The sequence below is a fragment of the Empidonax traillii genome, unplaced genomic scaffold (genome assembly GCF_003031625.1).
Source record: "Empidonax traillii isolate 1590-97213 ecotype Southwest subspecies unplaced genomic scaffold, ASM303162v1 scaffold46:size3806547, whole genome shotgun sequence".
Lineage (NCBI taxonomy): Eukaryota > Metazoa > Chordata > Aves > Passeriformes > Tyrannidae > Empidonax > Empidonax traillii.
The window spans coordinates 3,021,493-3,038,565 of record NW_020955239.1 but is presented as its reverse complement, the minus strand read 5'-3'; the positions used below and the strand labels follow the sequence as shown (position 1 = coordinate 3,038,565).

General features: G+C 45.8%; 1 protein-coding gene across 1 annotated transcript; it reads left to right on the top strand.

The window, feature by feature from the left end:
• Positions 1-17,051, top strand: LOC114055098 (fatty acid amide hydrolase-like). Its single transcript, XM_027878875.1, has 20 exons — positions 1-153; positions 244-300; positions 1,811-1,848; positions 3,137-3,277; positions 4,217-4,279; positions 5,415-5,535; positions 5,954-6,046; positions 7,102-7,262; positions 8,363-8,448; positions 8,664-8,747; positions 9,933-9,995; positions 10,134-10,211; positions 10,305-10,393; positions 11,071-11,107; positions 12,347-12,495; positions 12,670-12,732; positions 13,046-13,121; positions 13,750-13,834; positions 14,017-14,104; positions 14,662-17,051. Exons 1-20 carry the CDS (start codon positions 1-3, stop codon positions 14,770-14,772), a joined length of 1,836 nt encoding a protein of 611 aa, XP_027734676.1. The 3' UTR covers positions 14,773-17,051.
• Positions 17,052-17,073: the final 22 nt, after the last annotated feature.

Sequence of the window (17,073 nt, the reverse complement as noted above, 5' to 3'; positions counted from 1 at the left end):
ATGGCGACGCTACTGCTGCTGCTGCTGCCGCCGCTGCTGGCGGCCGGCGCCGCGTACCTGTGCTGCGTGCGGCGGCACACGGGCAGCGCCGGGGCCCTGCTGCTCCGCCGGGAGCCGCGCCGCGCCGGGCCGCCCAGCCCGCCTCGGGACACCGTGAGCGCCGGGCCGGGCGGGGGGTGGGAGCGGGGCGGGAGTGGGGCAGCGGGACCCGGCGCTCACCTCTCTCTCGTCTCCTCTCCGCAGTGGGCCCCGCGGCTGTGCGGCGCCGGGCTGCGCCTCTTCGTCCATGTGGCCAACACGGTGAGTCGGGGCCGGGCAGACACGGCGGTGAAGTTTGGGGAGAACTGGACGGGGCCGGGGCTGCCGGGGGTGCGGTAGGGAGGTAAAACCCCCGTTCGCTGGAAGGTTGTGGCGCTCTGCGCGCTCTCGGGTTCACCCTGTCTCCCCGAGGTGTGATGCCATGGGGACTGAGAGCACTGGCCTTTGGCCCGGGGTGTCATGTGTGTCTTTGGGTGCGGAGAGCCCAAAGCGCACATCAAACTGGAAATACAGCTGCCAACAGCTTTCCTCGGACGTCAAGGGGTTTGGGCCGTTCAGCCCTCTGAGTGGGGTTTTCAGGAGGGTGCTGAAGGCGGCTGACACCCCGGTGCTCCCCTCGGGCGGGTTTGGGAGCCTGCGGGTCGATCCCCGCTGCGGCAGGTGCGGGGGAGGCGGGAGCGCTCCGTGTCGGGGCGAGGGGTGAGAAAAGCCTGCGGCCCCTGGGCACTGCCCACCTTGCAGCAGCTTCTGCCTGAAAGCAGGTGCGTTTTGTTGCTGCTGCTTGGCCTTTTGAACCAGTATCACGGTAGGCACGAAAGTTTCACTTCAGCGGTGGGACCTGTTACAGAGCGTGGTGTCCGGCAGGGCATGGAATGAAAGCTAGGGGTGGGCTCTGTTTATTTGTGGGAATGCCTTATGAGTGGCTTTATTCCAAGATACAACGATCGGAATGCCTTGTTATCCTTTGCTTTGTGGCTATTTCTGATGCACGGTAAAGGGGCTTGCTTCATTTCCTGACATCTCCTTTGGAGGCGGGACCCGAGATTCTCCATCTGCTACAGGATTATGCTGTGTTAGATTAGATGTAGATTAGGAACAATGCATTTTCAAAAAAGATGCTGCAATTCTTATGCAATGTGTGAGGTAACATACCACTTTGTGTGTCTAGCAGTGTGAGCCTTGCGTCAGGCTTGCACTGTGTTTGTACATCCCATAACGTGTTTTTGAAGTCCATTGTTGAGCTATTAAGACAGGCTAGAACCAGGCTGGTCTTTTTGGGACTGCTGGTGCTGAGTATTCAAATCAGAGTATTTAAAGACTTTTTTCAGCCGTCTGGGAACTGGGAACTTGCAGGAACTGGTTGAGAGACAGGAAAGGTCCTAACACTGTGATAAATAAAATAATAAGCTTCTACATTATCCAGTGTTTGCACAGTCTGTGCAATACGAGGAGAGTAATGGTGGGAGCTATATAGATGCTTCTTAACAATATTGCAGCCTTCAGATGCAGGCTTTCAGTGCCGAGTCAGGCAAAGACAAAGGCAGGAGAACCCAGAAGGATACACTCATTATATAAACATGAGAGGTGGAAAAAAAGCATTTTAGGCTATTTTTGTAGTGTGAAATACAAGTGTTTTTGTTGTTTCTTTACTGCTTAGTATTGCATGCTCTCTAGGGTGCTCTAAGCACATGTTCATCATTCCTTGTCTAGTGAAGAAAGTGATCAGGTCAAAGTTGCTGAAAACCAACATTTCTGCTTACTTTTTTTCTAGGCTTTTGGACAGATCTGCTTACTGCCATTCTTAATGAGGTAAGAGTGAGAGGTTTTGGTGTGGGTTTTTTTTTGTTTGGTTGGTTGTTTCTTTTTGGTTTAAGGTACTCACATTGCACACAGCTTTTAGGTTATCTGAAATGACAAATGACATTTTCTAAGAGGAAAGCTGCATAACTTGATTGGAGAGGGAGGAAGATTATTTCATAGATGTTGTTTACTAGATTATTTTTTTAAACTATCCTCATTTGAGTGGGTATTTATGAGAAGAAATTAACCTTTTTTCACACTCAGGCAGGTGCACAGAAACTGTATTAGTCAGCTTGCCTCTTTGCCTTTTGTTTGCCTTTGTGCCTTTTTGCCTTTGCTCTTTTGTTAAAGGACAGTCTTTCTTTCAAAGCTTGTGGATGTGCAAGTAGGCTGTGTTTATCACCAATAGGGGTAAAAGAATAGTAATAGTGGGGAAATGAGGCCAGATATAAAGTTCAGAGATTTTAGTAAGTCCTTTTTAAAGATGTTCACTATTTTAGGTCAGCTTTTCCTCTTTCACACTTATGTTTTTGTTCAGAAACTGCTTTCAAGTGTACATTGTATTCTAAGAGCCACTCGGGTAAGAGGTGTCAGGAACCCCAGGCTCACACTTGGTTACCATAGTTTGCCCATGGTTTGAAGGGTCCTCTGTGCAGGTCCCTGGACCCTGAGACATGTGCTACCCCTGAATTTTATTTAGATATGGGCTTTATGAGTGAATCAAATCCAGACAAGTGTCACTGCTGTTATACAGCAGATCATTCCTGGATATCTGTGACAGGGTCCTAATTTCCTTGCTTTACATGTTCCACACTATGGATTTATGCTGCAATCCCTGTTGTATTTGGTTGAAAACAAACTATGTTGAAGCAGGTCATGCAGAAGTCTGAAGAGGTGCTTGTTTTAACAGGATTAGTGGTTGAAAGTATATACAACTTATACTACTTTCTCTTTTTATTTTCCTCTTCATCCCTGTCTTTATTGGTCTGTGTATGATATGTCCAATTAAAGTGAATTGCAAAATTTTTCACCATTTCTTTCCCAGCTTGGGTATTCAGAGGCTGGCTGGCCTTATGTCAAGAGGTAGGAGGCTTTGTTAAGTAAGCAGAATAGATTTGAGGCTGCCTTTAGGAAAGATGTAAGAGAGATTAGCTCGTAGCTGTTGAAACTGTTGCAACTCCCTGCTGTGAAAGCAGACTGCTAACATAAAATGTTCTTGGGTAAGGTTCCTTCTGAACAGTCTGAAAAATTAGTCATGGTAGCGATTGCAGACTCTGGCAGTGACTCTCTCTTTCAGACTGAACAACTTCATGCTTATGCGTTCACTTGACATTCATGAAGATCCCACGTTTATCCCAGAGGTTTCTGCGGAGGTTACAGGAGACAAGTCTGAGGCTAAAAGCACTGAAGATGTTATCAAGCAGCTGATAGATGCAAGGTCAGTAAGTGAAGTAGAAGAATACACGTGTTGACACTGCTATATTAGTGGGAAGCTGTCATTGTCAGTAATTTAGATTGAATTTTTTTCCACGCCCAGCCAGTTAACAAAACAAATAGTGCTGTCAGTCATCTTCCCTTTTGCACCTTATAAATTACCAGTAATTACAAGCAATGTGGAAATTCTCCAAGCTGCAGGGAATCTGCCTTCTGGGGAGAGACTAAATGCTGCCCTTGCCAGTGCTCTGTTTGCACTATTAGAGCAGATGCACTTAGTGATTGGTTAGCCAGTGTATAGATCCGTTTAAGTGAGCCTGCAGGTGTGCTGTTTCTTGCCTGCAGGGAATCTCAAAGAGAACACCAGGGTTGCTTGGAAGAGAGAAGGAATGCAGGTTTTAAAAGAAAAAGGTGCACAAGAAACTAGCTTTGTTAGTGAGTGGTGAGAAATGGTCTGTTGTTTAAGTGGAAGAGCCATCTGGTTTTTAAGCAGTTTGCTGATGTGTATCCTTGTGTGTGCTGCATTGTGCCTTTTCCCACACCACACACTGTATGTGCTGCTGGCTGTCTCTGGATTGAACTGTGACAGAGGTCCTGGGAGTAGGTTTATGAGTATATTTCAGCTAGTCTGTAATATTGCAGTGGTGAGTAGCAAATGTAAACCTGGAACACATTTCAAACAGTTTATTGACAGCTATCTTTCAGCAGTCCTTATAAATCCCTTATTTCTGTGGCACCTTTAGTGTACCTGGTATCTGGCACATGTGCAAAGAGCGTGACAGTGTTAGCTGCTGGCATAGGCCAGCTGTCCAGATGGTGTGCTGTGAGTGAGCGATGTCCAAACACGCATTGGATGGTGATGCTGAAATATGTAGGTCTAAACAGAGGTGGCTTTGATGGTTCGCTGTGGTTCACTGTTGTCCCTTTAATCCTTTCTTTGCAGGTCTGATTCTACTAGGAATGGATTTAGCTTCAAAGGGATCAAAGATTATCTGGAGTGCTACCGGTAGGTGAAGTTGTGGTCTGGGAACAACCTGTCCCACGTGTTCCCCTGCTGTGGGCTGCTACTGTTTCACAAGCTTTTAGGTATCTCTATTGGTGTTGTCCTCGAGGTGCCATTGTTTAGCATCAATCCCAGCTGTTCTTTCCCTTTAGTAGAATAACAAAGGAAAGTCAGCTGGGAGAGCTGGCACAGCTTTACAAGCCCTGCAAGGATATTTAAATGCCATTTTTTTTGGCTTGTTGTCAGTCTTCTCTGAGAGATTTCTACATACCTTGTTTGCTCAAACACGAGTGAGAAGCAGATGAAGGTTCATCTGGATTATGCAAGGTGCACAAACTATGGGTCTCTGATGAATCCCTTGGTTTCCCAGTTCCTTGCTCTCCTCTGACCATGACACCCAGTAAATATGTCCAGCTGGGAAAGGGCTGAAAGCACACTCCTGCCTCTAAGCTTCTGTGAGCTGTTGGCTGCTTGGTAATTCCTGGTTGCCTCTGGGACACATGCCAGATGTGGAAGGCTCAGATAAATCTTCTTGTGCTCCCGGCAATTGTTCCTCAAGGGCCCCCTCTGCCATCAGACTGTGCCCTTGCAGCAGAAGGTTGGCACTGCAGTCTGGTGTTACAGATGCATCCTGGCTTTTGGGTCAGCCATAGATAGGTGTGTTTGGTGCCTTTTGCCAGGAGGGAGGGAAGGCCTGTTTGTTAAGGTGAGGTATGACAGTACTACGGGGAGCCGCTTCTCTGTAATGGGAAGCCTGTATAAAGGGGCCTCGCCTCTTGGTCTTAGCTCGTGGTAACTGGCAGTTTCATAACTTCAAGCTTTTGGGAGCTTGAGGACTCTCTGTAAAGCTGTCATCTGTTCATCCCTGTTTATCTGGTGGTTCAGGAATATCTGGGTAACTCTGCTAACTCTTGCCCTACTCTAAGGGCTGGGGACATGCTGCGTAGGCAAATTCTCTCCTTAAGGAAGGGAATCTCCTGTCTTGATGGTGTCAACTGTGTTGAAATCATCACCATGCAGAGATTCTTACCTAGTTCTTGCTTACACCTGTCATGTTGCTGTATGGGAGACAAACCCTGTTTGTGGGTGTGGTGTGGGGAGGTCTTGTAACAAGGTCCCAACTTCTTCTGTCCTGCAGGAGTGGGAAGCTGACGCCATCCCAGGTAGCCAAGAACATCATTGCCATGCTGGAGGACTGCGACAAATCCACGCCCCCACTCAGAGCAATAGTGCAATGGGACCGGGAGCAAATAATGCTGGTAATGTCTGCCTCTGGTAGGAGAGGGGCCTCTGCCACCCCAAGAGCAGTAGTATCCATTGGAAGGGTCAGAGGCTCTTCTGCTGATATACTGCACAGCAAAATACATTTTTCCTTCTTCTGTGTTTAGAGGATTACAAACAAGTTTGCTTCCTGCGAAGAGAGGTAGCATTAAAGCAATCTGTTTCCTGCTGGATGACTACGTTTATAACAGGACTTCTCTGCTTATGTGGCATCCATTAGCACAGATGCTTCCAAGTAGTAGTTTCTCACGAGCATATGGTGGAAGAAAGAAACTTTGATAGTTTGGCTTAGTAAAAGCCTGAGAAAGACATTTTTGGTATCCATTCTGATATTGGTGATGACCTTCAGCTTAGCTAAGTATATATAACACATGGTGGTTTTTTTATTCTGTGCAGATGGCTGAGGCCTCCACTACTCGTTACAGGAATAAATGTACCCTGTCTTATCTGGATGGCATCCCAGTATGTCTGAAAGAAGAGTTCAAAGTGGTGAGTTTCCTTGTCTAGCTGCCAGTTCGTGCTGCAGGTGGTCAACCTGGGCAACTCACTGTGACAAGGTTGTAAGGCCAACTCCTCAGCAGAAGCCTGAGAATATGTTTGTAATACAGAGTAGTACGTGGGTTTTCAATGAGTAGGATTAACAAGTTTCGCAAGGTGAAGACAGATCTTGCGTACAGCAGATGTGTTCCATATCTTGTACCGATCTCTTGAATCCATGGGGAGTAGAGGGTGGGTGTGGGAAGCAGTCTCTCATATGATGAAATGAGAACGTATCAAAGCATCTGTAACGGTGGGTGTAACTGTCTGTGTTTCTCAGGCGCTGACTCTGCTCCACTGGCAAAACATCTCTCTCTCCTTACCTTAAAATACATGTGTCAGAAATATGCAAGTTGTTTTGAAAATCCCTACTGACAAGGATTTTTACCTGTGGTCTAGCAGTAGTTACCAGTAAATACTCCTGGCAGTGCCATCAGGCTGTTGTTGGCTCTGCAGACACCTACCTGTAGGGTGGGAGTCCTGTTTATGTACAGATTCTTCTACTGCTGCCTCGAAGTGAAGAGTTCTTAGCATACCCTCCAAATAAGTCCATCTGGTATTTTGGCATTCGACTAATCTTGGTACCTTGCTTTAAAGCACTGCAGATCTGAATTGCTGTAGCCCTGTCCATAATAAAATGGAACACGGAGCTGTGTGCTGTGGGGCCAAGGTGGTTGTTCTGCAGCCTCTGGGCGTAGCAATCACATTGCTGCAGGGAGGCAGACTATGACCATCTACATGTTTCTGCTCTGCTGTATCACGGTATGAAAAGGACTCCTCTGCATGAGAGAAGGACCAAATATTGCAGGGTTAGGTGTCCCTCCTAACAGAGACCAACACAGGACAAATCGAAGAGTGATGCTTCCTAGCCCTTACCTCCACGGGTCCCAGTGTCTGGGATCTGTTGTGGTGTTGAAGTGTGCATGTGCAGCATGCACAGGGTTTTATGTGCATGTGTGCACTGTCCCAGGGTTTTGGAATGAATAATAAGGTGTCTTCTTGCTAAGGTACCTTACCATCACCGAGTGGGAACAGTGTATCTTGGGACAGAGCCAGAAACAGAAGATGCTACTGTGGCCAAGAAGCTGCGAGAGGCTGGGGCTATCATTATTGGGGTCTCAAACATGCATGAACTAGGGACTGGAACAACTGGATGCAACCCTAATAGGTAAAAATCCCTTTCCTCTCTCTTCCCCCAGTCTAGAAATACCTATAAGACTGTCCAGAACTGGGAAGGATACAAAAATAAAGGCAAGCACATGAGAATAAAAATGATGGAAACACCCCATACAGAGATAACCCTGGGGATATGAGAACCCAACATTGTAGATTTGAGGGTCACAGTAGCTGTGGAAGCCCTGAAGGCTTGCGAAACCAAAGGAAGGAGAGGATCTGAGTGTTCTCTGCTGAGTAAGGAACTTGGTTTGTCAGGCCTTTCAGGCCTGGAGGTGTGAATGTTTACAGAGTGAGTGGTAGACAAAAGCCATGACAAAACAAATAAATAGTAATGTAATGCTCAGCCACAGTAATGGCTGAAGGCCCAGAACAGTGAGAAAAGGGTACAGTCGTCTCAGAACGTAGTATTTTGTCTCCTAGCTAAAACAGGTTCACTGGAATTTGCTTTACTGTTGTCAGTTCTTCAGCCAAGATGAAAACTGCAATTCCAGAGCAGTAGTCCTCACAGCCTTGATAAGCCTTGTGTAGAGCCACACTTCATGCACATGCATCTGGATGGAACTAGGGCTCCCCCTCTGCAGCAACAGCGTACCAGGGCATTTCCTCACTGTGTGAGGTCGGCTGGATACCCAGCTGCATGCCAGACCTCTTTGGTGTCTGGGGCCTGTGGCCAGACTGGAGACTTCGGGAGCTGCTGCTCTGGGATAAGGGGAAGAGCTGGGGATGCTGACTTGCTTATCTGTAAGGATTGCTGGCCATCAACTGCTCCACCTTTTGGAATTGCTTAATGCCCTGTGGCATGCAGTAATGGCACAGTGCCACTGCAGACAGAAGAGCTTCAGCAGCATCTTTTCCCTTGACTTGTGTCTGTCTCTTTTGGGTTGGCTGCTTACACTAACAAGAGTTTGTGCTCTTGAGGCAGAAGTCTTTTTTACATTCTGTTTTCTAGGGACATGGCTCTTTCTGAGATTAAATGGTGTCTCTTTACCAAGAGATCAGAATCCCTGAGCTGTGTTTCTGGATCTTCTTCTGCACTGTACTGCATGCAGTCCTTCCTAGGAAATGATTAAACATTCTTTGTTTCTGCTTCAGGTACCACAAGATCCCTAGGAATCCCTACAAGCCTAACCACTTCACAGGTGGGAGCTCCAGTGGGTCAGCAGCAGCTGTGGCAGCAGGTAGGTGGTCCTACAAGGAGCTCAGGGGTGGTGGGAGGAAGGTCCTGAGCTAAAGGACCTCAGGCATTTAGTTTTTATGAGGGGGTTTAGAAGCTGGAGGGAACTCCCAGCTAAACAGAGAGCTCTCTGTAATGTCTTGGCTACAGCTGCTGGTAGAATGGACAGGGCAAAATGATGTCTCTCTGATCACAGGCCAATGTGTGGGTTTTTTGTAGGTCTCTGCCCGGTGGCTATTGGCACAGATGGAGGAGGCTCTGTGAGGATTCCTGCTTCATTCTGTGGTGTGGTGGGGCTGAAAGGTAGAGCTCTTTAATCATGGAGGGGGTGTGTTTGCCTGGTTGGTGTTTCAGACATAATGCCACAAACAAGTTCGGAACAGTCTATCAATTCCTGTCAAGTAAAACTTGACCAGAGAAACTCTGGAGAGTAACACCCCACAAGGCATGTGGGTTAGACTGGCAGCATGAAAGTATTAAGTGAAATGCTAACAAAACATGCATGCTGCTTTTGCTTTTCATCCACTCGCCCCTCTTCACTCTTCCTTCACTGCTGGGAGGTGTTCCCAACATACTTTGGTATCTGTATTGAGCTGGTGAAAAGTATCTCCACCCATGGAGGATTGCAGTCACCCCAGTTATATGGAGAGGCTGATGCTGCTCAGATTTGTGCCTGGTAAGTTAAACCTGGTAATAGGCTTGTATGAAACCAGGAGGTAGCCATTCCCTCTTATCTCAGTGTTACAAGGAGTAGCAATGCAGTTTTTGCAGTAAGAATTAATATAATCAAGGAAAATGTGCAGAGGACATAAGAAATGCACAGGGCAGTGTCTACAGCATGGAACATGGTGAGGAAGGGTTGTCACCCGGACGAGATGCTGGCTTTTGGGAATGGTTTATCATGCTGAAGTATCTCAGCTGCTTCATCTGAGACCAGATACTCAGCCATTACTCTCTTTCCCTCCTTTGCATGAGGTCAACTTCACTAATTGTGATTCATCTGAGGAAGATAATAATGATGATGACAAAAATGTAAGTGGTCATAAAGGCAACACAAATACTTCCAGAAGACAACTGGTGTTAGGCATGAAGTCTCACTGGTGAAGTGGGTGACACCTCCCATGGGGTGATGTCTGCTGCTGTCGATAATCCTGTTCCTGGATCTCCATCCTCCATATCAAAAATGCTGCTTCTGCATGTTTAAATGTGTATATTCCAAATTGACCCTGCACATATTTACCCTCAACTAAATAATTTCTTAGGGGAAACCCATTTCATTATTTACTGAATGCATCTGTTTCACTGATGAGTCAGATCATGGTCAGCAGAAAAGGGTACTGAAGGATGAGTGAGTGGGCCCTGAAACAGTAGATATAAAAGTGACTGGCAGGGGAATGTTGTTTACTGACTGGGTGCACCAGAGCCATCTGGTCAGCTTTTCCCAGTGACTGCTGATATCTAGCTAACTGCCCTTTTCTTGTTCTCTAGGTACATTTGGGCGCATCAGTTGTCATGGCAGCTTGCCACTCTCCTACTCCACAGTCAGTGTAGGTAAGAGGACTTGTGCTCCACTTCAGGGACCTTGCTGTGGTTTTCTCATAGGGGAGGCAATCTGTGCCTACAAAAAACCTTGGGAGGAAGGTATATTTACCTCTTGTCACATTTTTATAACTGATCTGTCTTTTACAGGCCCTATCTGTACCTCAGTGGCAGACGCAGCCATTGTTTACAGTATCCTTGCTGAGCCAGATCCGCTCTATCCATATGGTAGGTGAGCCCTCCCCGTCCCTGAAACCCAGATGCTCTGTCTTCCTAGAGGCATCCTAGTCAAAAGGAGGAACTCTTCTTTGTTTCCTGCAGGACTAAAACAGCCCAAAGCAACCCTATCTGATATGTGTGCTCCTGACCTGAAAGGCTTAAAGCTGGGAGTGGACTGGACATTTTTTAAGGTGCCTATTCTATCTCACTCTTTCTGCTGCTTTGCAAAGTGAGATTTTAAAGGAATCTGATGTTCTCTTGCCTGTCTTCATTAGAGCTTCTCATATTTAGTCCTATAGTTGGAATATAGCCCGTGTAAAAACATCAACATGGGTAGATTTTTTTCTAAGGCAACCTTTTGAATAAGTCTGTTGGAGACATGAGGAAATGTAACAACTGCTGATTCTATTGGAGAAAATGATTCTGAACTCATTACAAAAGGCAATTGGTTTAAAATCAAATGAGGAAAATGAGTGTATCTGCTTGGTGACAGTGCTGAAGCTGCTGAGTGTTATTTCATTGTGCCAGTGTACAAACTGGGCTTGCAAGCTGGTACTGCTTGGCAATTGTAATGTAACCCCACAAATGTGCTCGGGATTTCTTCCCCGGAGGTAAAAAAAAAAAAAGACTCTTAATGGCTCTGCCACTGTGCAGAGGAAGAAAAGATGATGTTTCCTTTTCCTTGGGGGTGTGACCTGCAAGCTGTTCTCTGGGAGCAGGTGGCCTAAGGCAGTCCTGGAGGGCTGTTTCATTGCCATTAGGGACAGGAACAAGGAAGGCACCATGAGGACCGAAGTCCTAGTGAGTGTGCTCACCAAGAGGAGGGCAGTTATTAAAGTCTACTTAGTTCTTTCCTCTTACTCTTTAGGCATGTGATGCTGAAGTCCTGTCCATCTGTGAGAAAGGTAAAGAGGAAAAGTCTGTAAGTCTCTTATTCTGCCTGTTGTTATGGTGTCACTTGGTGCTCCTTTTATAGATGCATTAAAAAGACCTCAAGTCCTTAAAGACAGTTACTTAAAGAGGTCTGGCTGGACAAACAGCATCAGCTTTGTGTTGGGGAAGCCCCCCTGACTGCTGAGGGTTAAAAATCTCAGCAGTTGTAGGCTTGTCAGATTACAATAGAAGAATGCAGTCCAGTGTGCTCAGCCTCTGTCTATATAAAGACAGATCTGTGCTCAGTAATACTTTGCAAGCTTTAATGGTAAAAGACTTTTAAGGGAGGGCCTTGTTTCACAACATAATACTCAGTAGTAAGACAGTGCTAGGTCTTTGTGATGTATCCAGTCCTCTGGCATTTCCTTGAAAGCAGCCAAATGGTTCCTTTAGGGTGGCTTTGTCAGAGTTTAGACTAAGCAAAATTGACCCTGGAGAGTATTTGGGGGTGGGTGAGAAGGACTACAATGCTTGATATAGTAGTTGGCCTCCTGTGCATTGGAGCTGAGATAGTTCACAGTATTCAGGCTTTGCCTGGATTTTCTTCAGCCTCCTAATTTCCAAAGACACACTTCTACATCTATAGTATTTTCTTAGGAGAGCTGCACCAAAGGCCAGTGAAATAGGCAGGCTTGGGTTATTATTAAGTTGGAGTCAAAGAAAGGAGAGGATTCTTTTTAGATTGCAAAGATTCACTTTTTCTGAAGTTTTGGTATTCAGCCTGGGTAAAGTGCATCAGGATTTAGTGACCCTGTACTGTTGACCAGGTCTCTTGAGTATCTCCTGGGTTCCTCTACAATTGTGGTTCAGAAGAGGCTCTGAATGGAAATCTCATGATGCTAAATATTCATTTCATGCTGATAGAATAGAGGTCCTGTGAACTGCCCAGGCAAGCATTGGCAGTCCACCTTTTACTCTTTGGCTTAACTGAGAGGCTGGAGGATGAGCTTGTCCTAGAGTGGCCAAATTAGGAACCTGTGGACAAGCCCCTACCCCTGCCCCATGGGAATACTGAGATCTCCTTAGGCTGAAGGCTTTTACCTGTGAGAAGCAGCTGCAGCAGCCTGCATGCCACGTGGTGCACTGAAGGTGCTTGCCACATAATGGCCTATGGGGTCTCTAATTTGGCAAGGGGTTGGAGATTTGCAGCTCTTCTGTGCAGCCTGGTGAACTCAGGGATGCTGTGTGTGCTTTACCTGTTCTGTACACAGCGGTGGAGCACCTGCAGAGTTTGGGAGCCAGTGTGGTTGAAGTCTCTCTTCCAGAGATGGAGGAAGCTCGAGTAGCACATGTAATCTGCATTCTCAGTGAGATGAGAGACTTCCTGCAACCTGACTTCAATAAATATTTCCAGGAAATGGTAAGTAGCAGCACAATTATCATGTGAGTGAGAAACCTGAGACTCTCCTCCTTCTGTGACCAACTTCATGTTGGATGACTACCAATACAGGAGAACAGACCTGAAAGAGAACTCCTGGGCTGTCACAATTTAGTTTCTTGCAAGCAGAGGCTTGATCAGTGTTTTTTATTTCAGAATTTGGACACTCGGGCTAACCTGGCCTTGGCTTCCCAGTTCACAGCTCTGGATTATATTACGGTAAGGAACGTAGCATAGTGAGGGCTGAAGGGAGGCCCATAGTGAAACTGTACAGGTGGGGTAGAGGCTTCTCTTAACCTCCCCATACACTGGGGAAGATGTCACCCTGCTCTAACTGCCCTCAGCTGTGAAAACATGCTGAATGGTGGGGCACCACAGAGGACATGCCACCCATCCTGCATTGTGATTCCAGATTGCACGAATGGTGTCTTCTTTTGCAAAGGCAGAGGCTCTGATGGGCAGCGTGTCAACATCAACCATGAGCCTCGTGAGCCAAGAGGTTCTGGTCAGACAGTATTCTCTCCGCTTGCAGGCAAATCGGCAGAGAACTCGGAGCATGGGATTTTTGCGAGAGATCTTCAGCACTGTGAACTGTATCCTTACACCAGGTATTGCCATTCTTGGCCAAAGAGCGAGTCCCCAACAGCTCTGTGGTGCCTTTAAAAACAGTCACTCCATTAACTTTCCCACCTCAATTTTTAAGAGTATGACTTTTGTGCAAATACTTTGCTGTGCCTCAAGCCTTTAGAGGATAATGGAGCCTGGTTAGAAAGACTGCTGAGTATTTCTAGATTTACTGGCTGTATCCATGGCAGTGACAAATTCCCCCTTAGTGCTTGAGACAGGAGCTACAAAGCCAGCAGATACACACAGGAGGGACTGGATATCTACTTATGTATGCAGTGTTCTTGCTATCATAGAAGCTAACTGCTTTATTTGTAAATCCCAGCAACTTGCATGAGTTTGCATCACCATGGTATATCAAAACGTGGCTTTAGTTAGTGAATGAGCTGTTCCTTGAAGATTGCCCACTGTCTGACTCTTCCTTTGCTCTTTAAGCACTGCATCAGGTTGCCCAGAGAGCCTGTGGAATCTTCATCCCTGGGAATATTCAAAAGCTATTTGGACATGGTCCTGGGCAACTTGCACTAGCTGACCATTCCTGAGTCAGAAGGTTAGACAGAATGACTTCTTGAGGTCCCTTTTCATTTCAGTCATTTTGTGATTCCTCCACAGCTATTCCTTGCACTGCCCCAAGAATTTATGAATCTGACCTCTTGACTGGGAGCAGTGATATGTCCTTCACAGTCCGGTCCATGAGGTAAGAATGATATTACTTGCAGCACAGAAACAAAAGTTTGGGAACTGCTGGAAACTAGCTGCGCTAACTGAAGAAGCTCAAGCTGTAAGGCAGGAGAGATTGATGCTAGCTGCCTCTCCCAAAAAAGGATGAATTTGCTGCTGTCCCAAGTCAAGAATGCTGATTACAGCTTTTCCCCCCAGGTTTATGCAGCTTGGTAACTTCACTGGGATTCCAGGCCTTGTGGTCCCCATTGGATATTCTACTGCTGGGCTTCCTATCAACCTCCAGGCAAGTACTGGCTTTTTGTTGAAAACGGGGTCACAAAATCCCCAGCTGAATTTGTCCTGAGCCACTATAACCAGGTTCCTGCTGTTCCACACAGTTCATTTGAGGAGTTGGCAGCAACTAGAAATAGAAGTTTTAACTTGTGGGTGATTTCCTCAGAGTAACTCCCTCCTGAAGGGCAGAGGGACTCTTCAGGTATCTTTGAGATAGATTTCTTTGTTTTGCTGGCTACTTGCATCGGTCGCCAGTATTTGTCACTACTCTTTCCTTTCTTACTTCTCATTTCCTTTAAGTCCTTCCTATTGAAATGGGTCTCATGTAGTGGAAAGGTCCATGTCTTGCAAATGGAAGTCACACAGCTGCCTTTATTGAAAATGCAGTGATGTCATACTTACTGGGGTAAAAGGGGAAAACATGTCTTTTTGTGCTGTTGGGGGGGTGGGAGGGAAATTATGTTTTCTGTTATGTGTTCTGGGGCTTTCAAGAGTGTCTATATGTGACGATGCTACTTTGTGGGTTTTTTCCCCTTCTTTCACTCTGTTTCTCTCATCTTCTCACAGGTCATGGCAAAATGGTGGGATGAAGCTGTTCTTCTGAGGATTGGCCTAAAGCTAGAGCAGTTCCGTTCCCAGACCAAAAAACCATCCATTTATTATGACATCCTTGCATGACAGAGTGACCAAGTTGGGGATTAAGTCTTTTTTTTTTTCCCTAGTCTGACCTGACTATTATAAGTGGACTTGTTTTCAGTGTTCATCTGAAAGGCTTAGTAGCAGGCCCATTTGAGGAATGGGGACGAACCACTGATCAAAGCAGGCACTGATGCTGAGCAGACATAATTTCTGCTCCCTGCTTGTCAGATGGCCCAGTTTATACTGGGGAGACCAACTGTGCTAGTTCCTTGCTATGTTTTTGCAGGGGAAGCTGCAACTATCTTCTACAATTTCTTCCCACATAGGGCTCCTGTGTACAGATGCAAGACAATTGCATCTACAGGACTGCATGCAGGTAGTTCATACTACTGTACATGGAAAAGGTACAATCTCTAGGCCTTAAACCTTCCAGAATGAAACTTCTCCTGCTCCAGGATATAACAAAGGTCGTGTTTGTGAAGGGGAAGGCAAGCAAATAATGCCTAGCTCCCTTGGAATGAGGAGGCTCTTAACACACCTGCAATCAGGCAGCGTTTGTTTTGGCCCTGTACTTAGTCCCTCAGAGCAAAGCAGAAGTCCCGTAGGTACGGAAGTGTCACTGTGCTTGTCCCTCATGCTGCCAACAGTGTGAGGTGTGGGTGTGCTCACTGCCTGAGAGTCCTGCCTGCCTTCAGCCTTGCATGGAAGGGAAGGAAAAGCCAGAACACAGACTATCATTAACTTATCCAAAACCCTGTTTCAAGTTTCTGTCTTTCCTTTGCACATCTCTATTTCCCAAGCTAAGACCTGGAGAGTCTCTTTTCTTCTACTGGTTGCTTGAGTATAAGCCTACTATCATTTAGATGTCCAGGTGGAAAAAACTACTTGCTAATGCAGTGAAAATACTGTTCTAAGGGGTGCTGAGGCACCTATTAGAAACAGCTGACATTTGTAGGAAATGCTGCTGAGCTACTGCAAAAGTTGAGGCTGGATGCAAGAAAGGTGTTGCACAAAGCCACGTGCAGCAGAGTCTGCTCTAGATAAGATGCCAACCTTCTTTTATCCCAAATGTACTTTGTGAAGTAATCAAGGTAGAATTAAGACATGGATTACTACATAAAGCATGGCATGGCTCTAAGCCATAGTACTGTGTTTTATTCAAAGGCTTCAGGCTGTAGATTCACGAGTACCTGTGTCCTTCCAGCAGCACTAGGGCCACATGAAAGAAGAAAAGGCCTAGGAGCGACTAAACCTAAGCATTTGTGTTCATTTCAGGGTAGCCTGGGGTTAATGCTCAGAGGCATCTCCTGCTGCCTACCTTATCAGGTATTCTGGGCTTGTGGTCAGGCTGCTGGAGCAGCTGCCCTACAGACAGGAGCAGAGATCACTGTGTTCTTACGTAGCTTGGAAGGAAAGAAGCAGCAGAAAGTAGTTGCAGTTTCTCCCAAACTCGGTAGAGTTCTGGGTTTTTTTTTCCCCATACCTATCCACTGTTTAACCAGAGCTAGCTCTTTACTAATGGCTGAAGTTGTCAGATGGCATCCAAATGGAAGAACTTGCATTACCATGTCCTTAATTACCTGAGTTAAAGCATCAACTCCTACCATCAGCTGTCAGCAGCATCCACAGTTAAATTAATTATATGGTTGACACTGTCTTTGATCTTTAATTCCTCTGTAATATTGCCAAAAGTGTTTGTCCACTAGGTTCTAGTACAGTTCACCTCTATGAAGAATGGTTTAAAAGCAAAGTATTTCCTCTGTTAACAATAATAAGTTATTAAACACTACCAACATACCTTAGAGTGAAACGCTGCTGAAATGTACTGCTTATGAATAAGGGAGGTGGTAAATGACAAGAATAAATTTCTGCAAGGAACATTACTGCTTGAAGAAAATGGCTGAATATTCCCTAATTCAATGCTATTACTGAAGAAAATAGAGATGGATGTCTGAAATATTCAACTACCATCCTGCTAGATAAATCTGTTTATTTCAAATCCATTCTGAAATTATTTACCACCCTAAAATTATAATTTGAATGTTAAGTTCATTCCCTTGGCATAGAGAGGGAGCTCAAGTTGCTGGGAACAGAGAGGCTAAAGTAAATAGTTTGTTATTTTTTAAAAATAATACTTGCATCCTGCTAACAGAGGGAAGAAAGAACTGAGAGTTTTTAGTGACTGACAGTAACTTAGTCACTCTTTTCACACACTGCTTCCTGCCTTTGCCTAAACATATCTCATCAGTGCACATTTTCAGTGCAAGACTTTCCTGGTAGTGAGGTTACCAAAATAAACTTTACTTATCTTGGTGAAAGGCCCCTGTGTTTCCTTTTTTT

What these genes read in the sequence shown, in the direction of transcription:
- LOC114055098 (XM_027878875.1), top strand. Translation starts at nt 1, where the DNA reads ATGGCGACGCTACTGCTGCTGCTGCTGCCGCCGCTGCTGGCGGCCGGC. An exon ending in ACTGGATGCAACCCTAATAG is followed by an intron (nt 7,263 to 8,362) that starts GTAAAAATCCCT and finishes TTTCTGCTTCAG; the next exon opens with GTACCACAAGATCCCTAGGA. An exon ending in TTCACAGTCCGGTCCATGAG is followed by an intron (nt 13,835 to 14,016) that starts GTAAGAATGATA and finishes TTTTCCCCCCAG; the next exon opens with GTTTATGCAGCTTGGTAACT.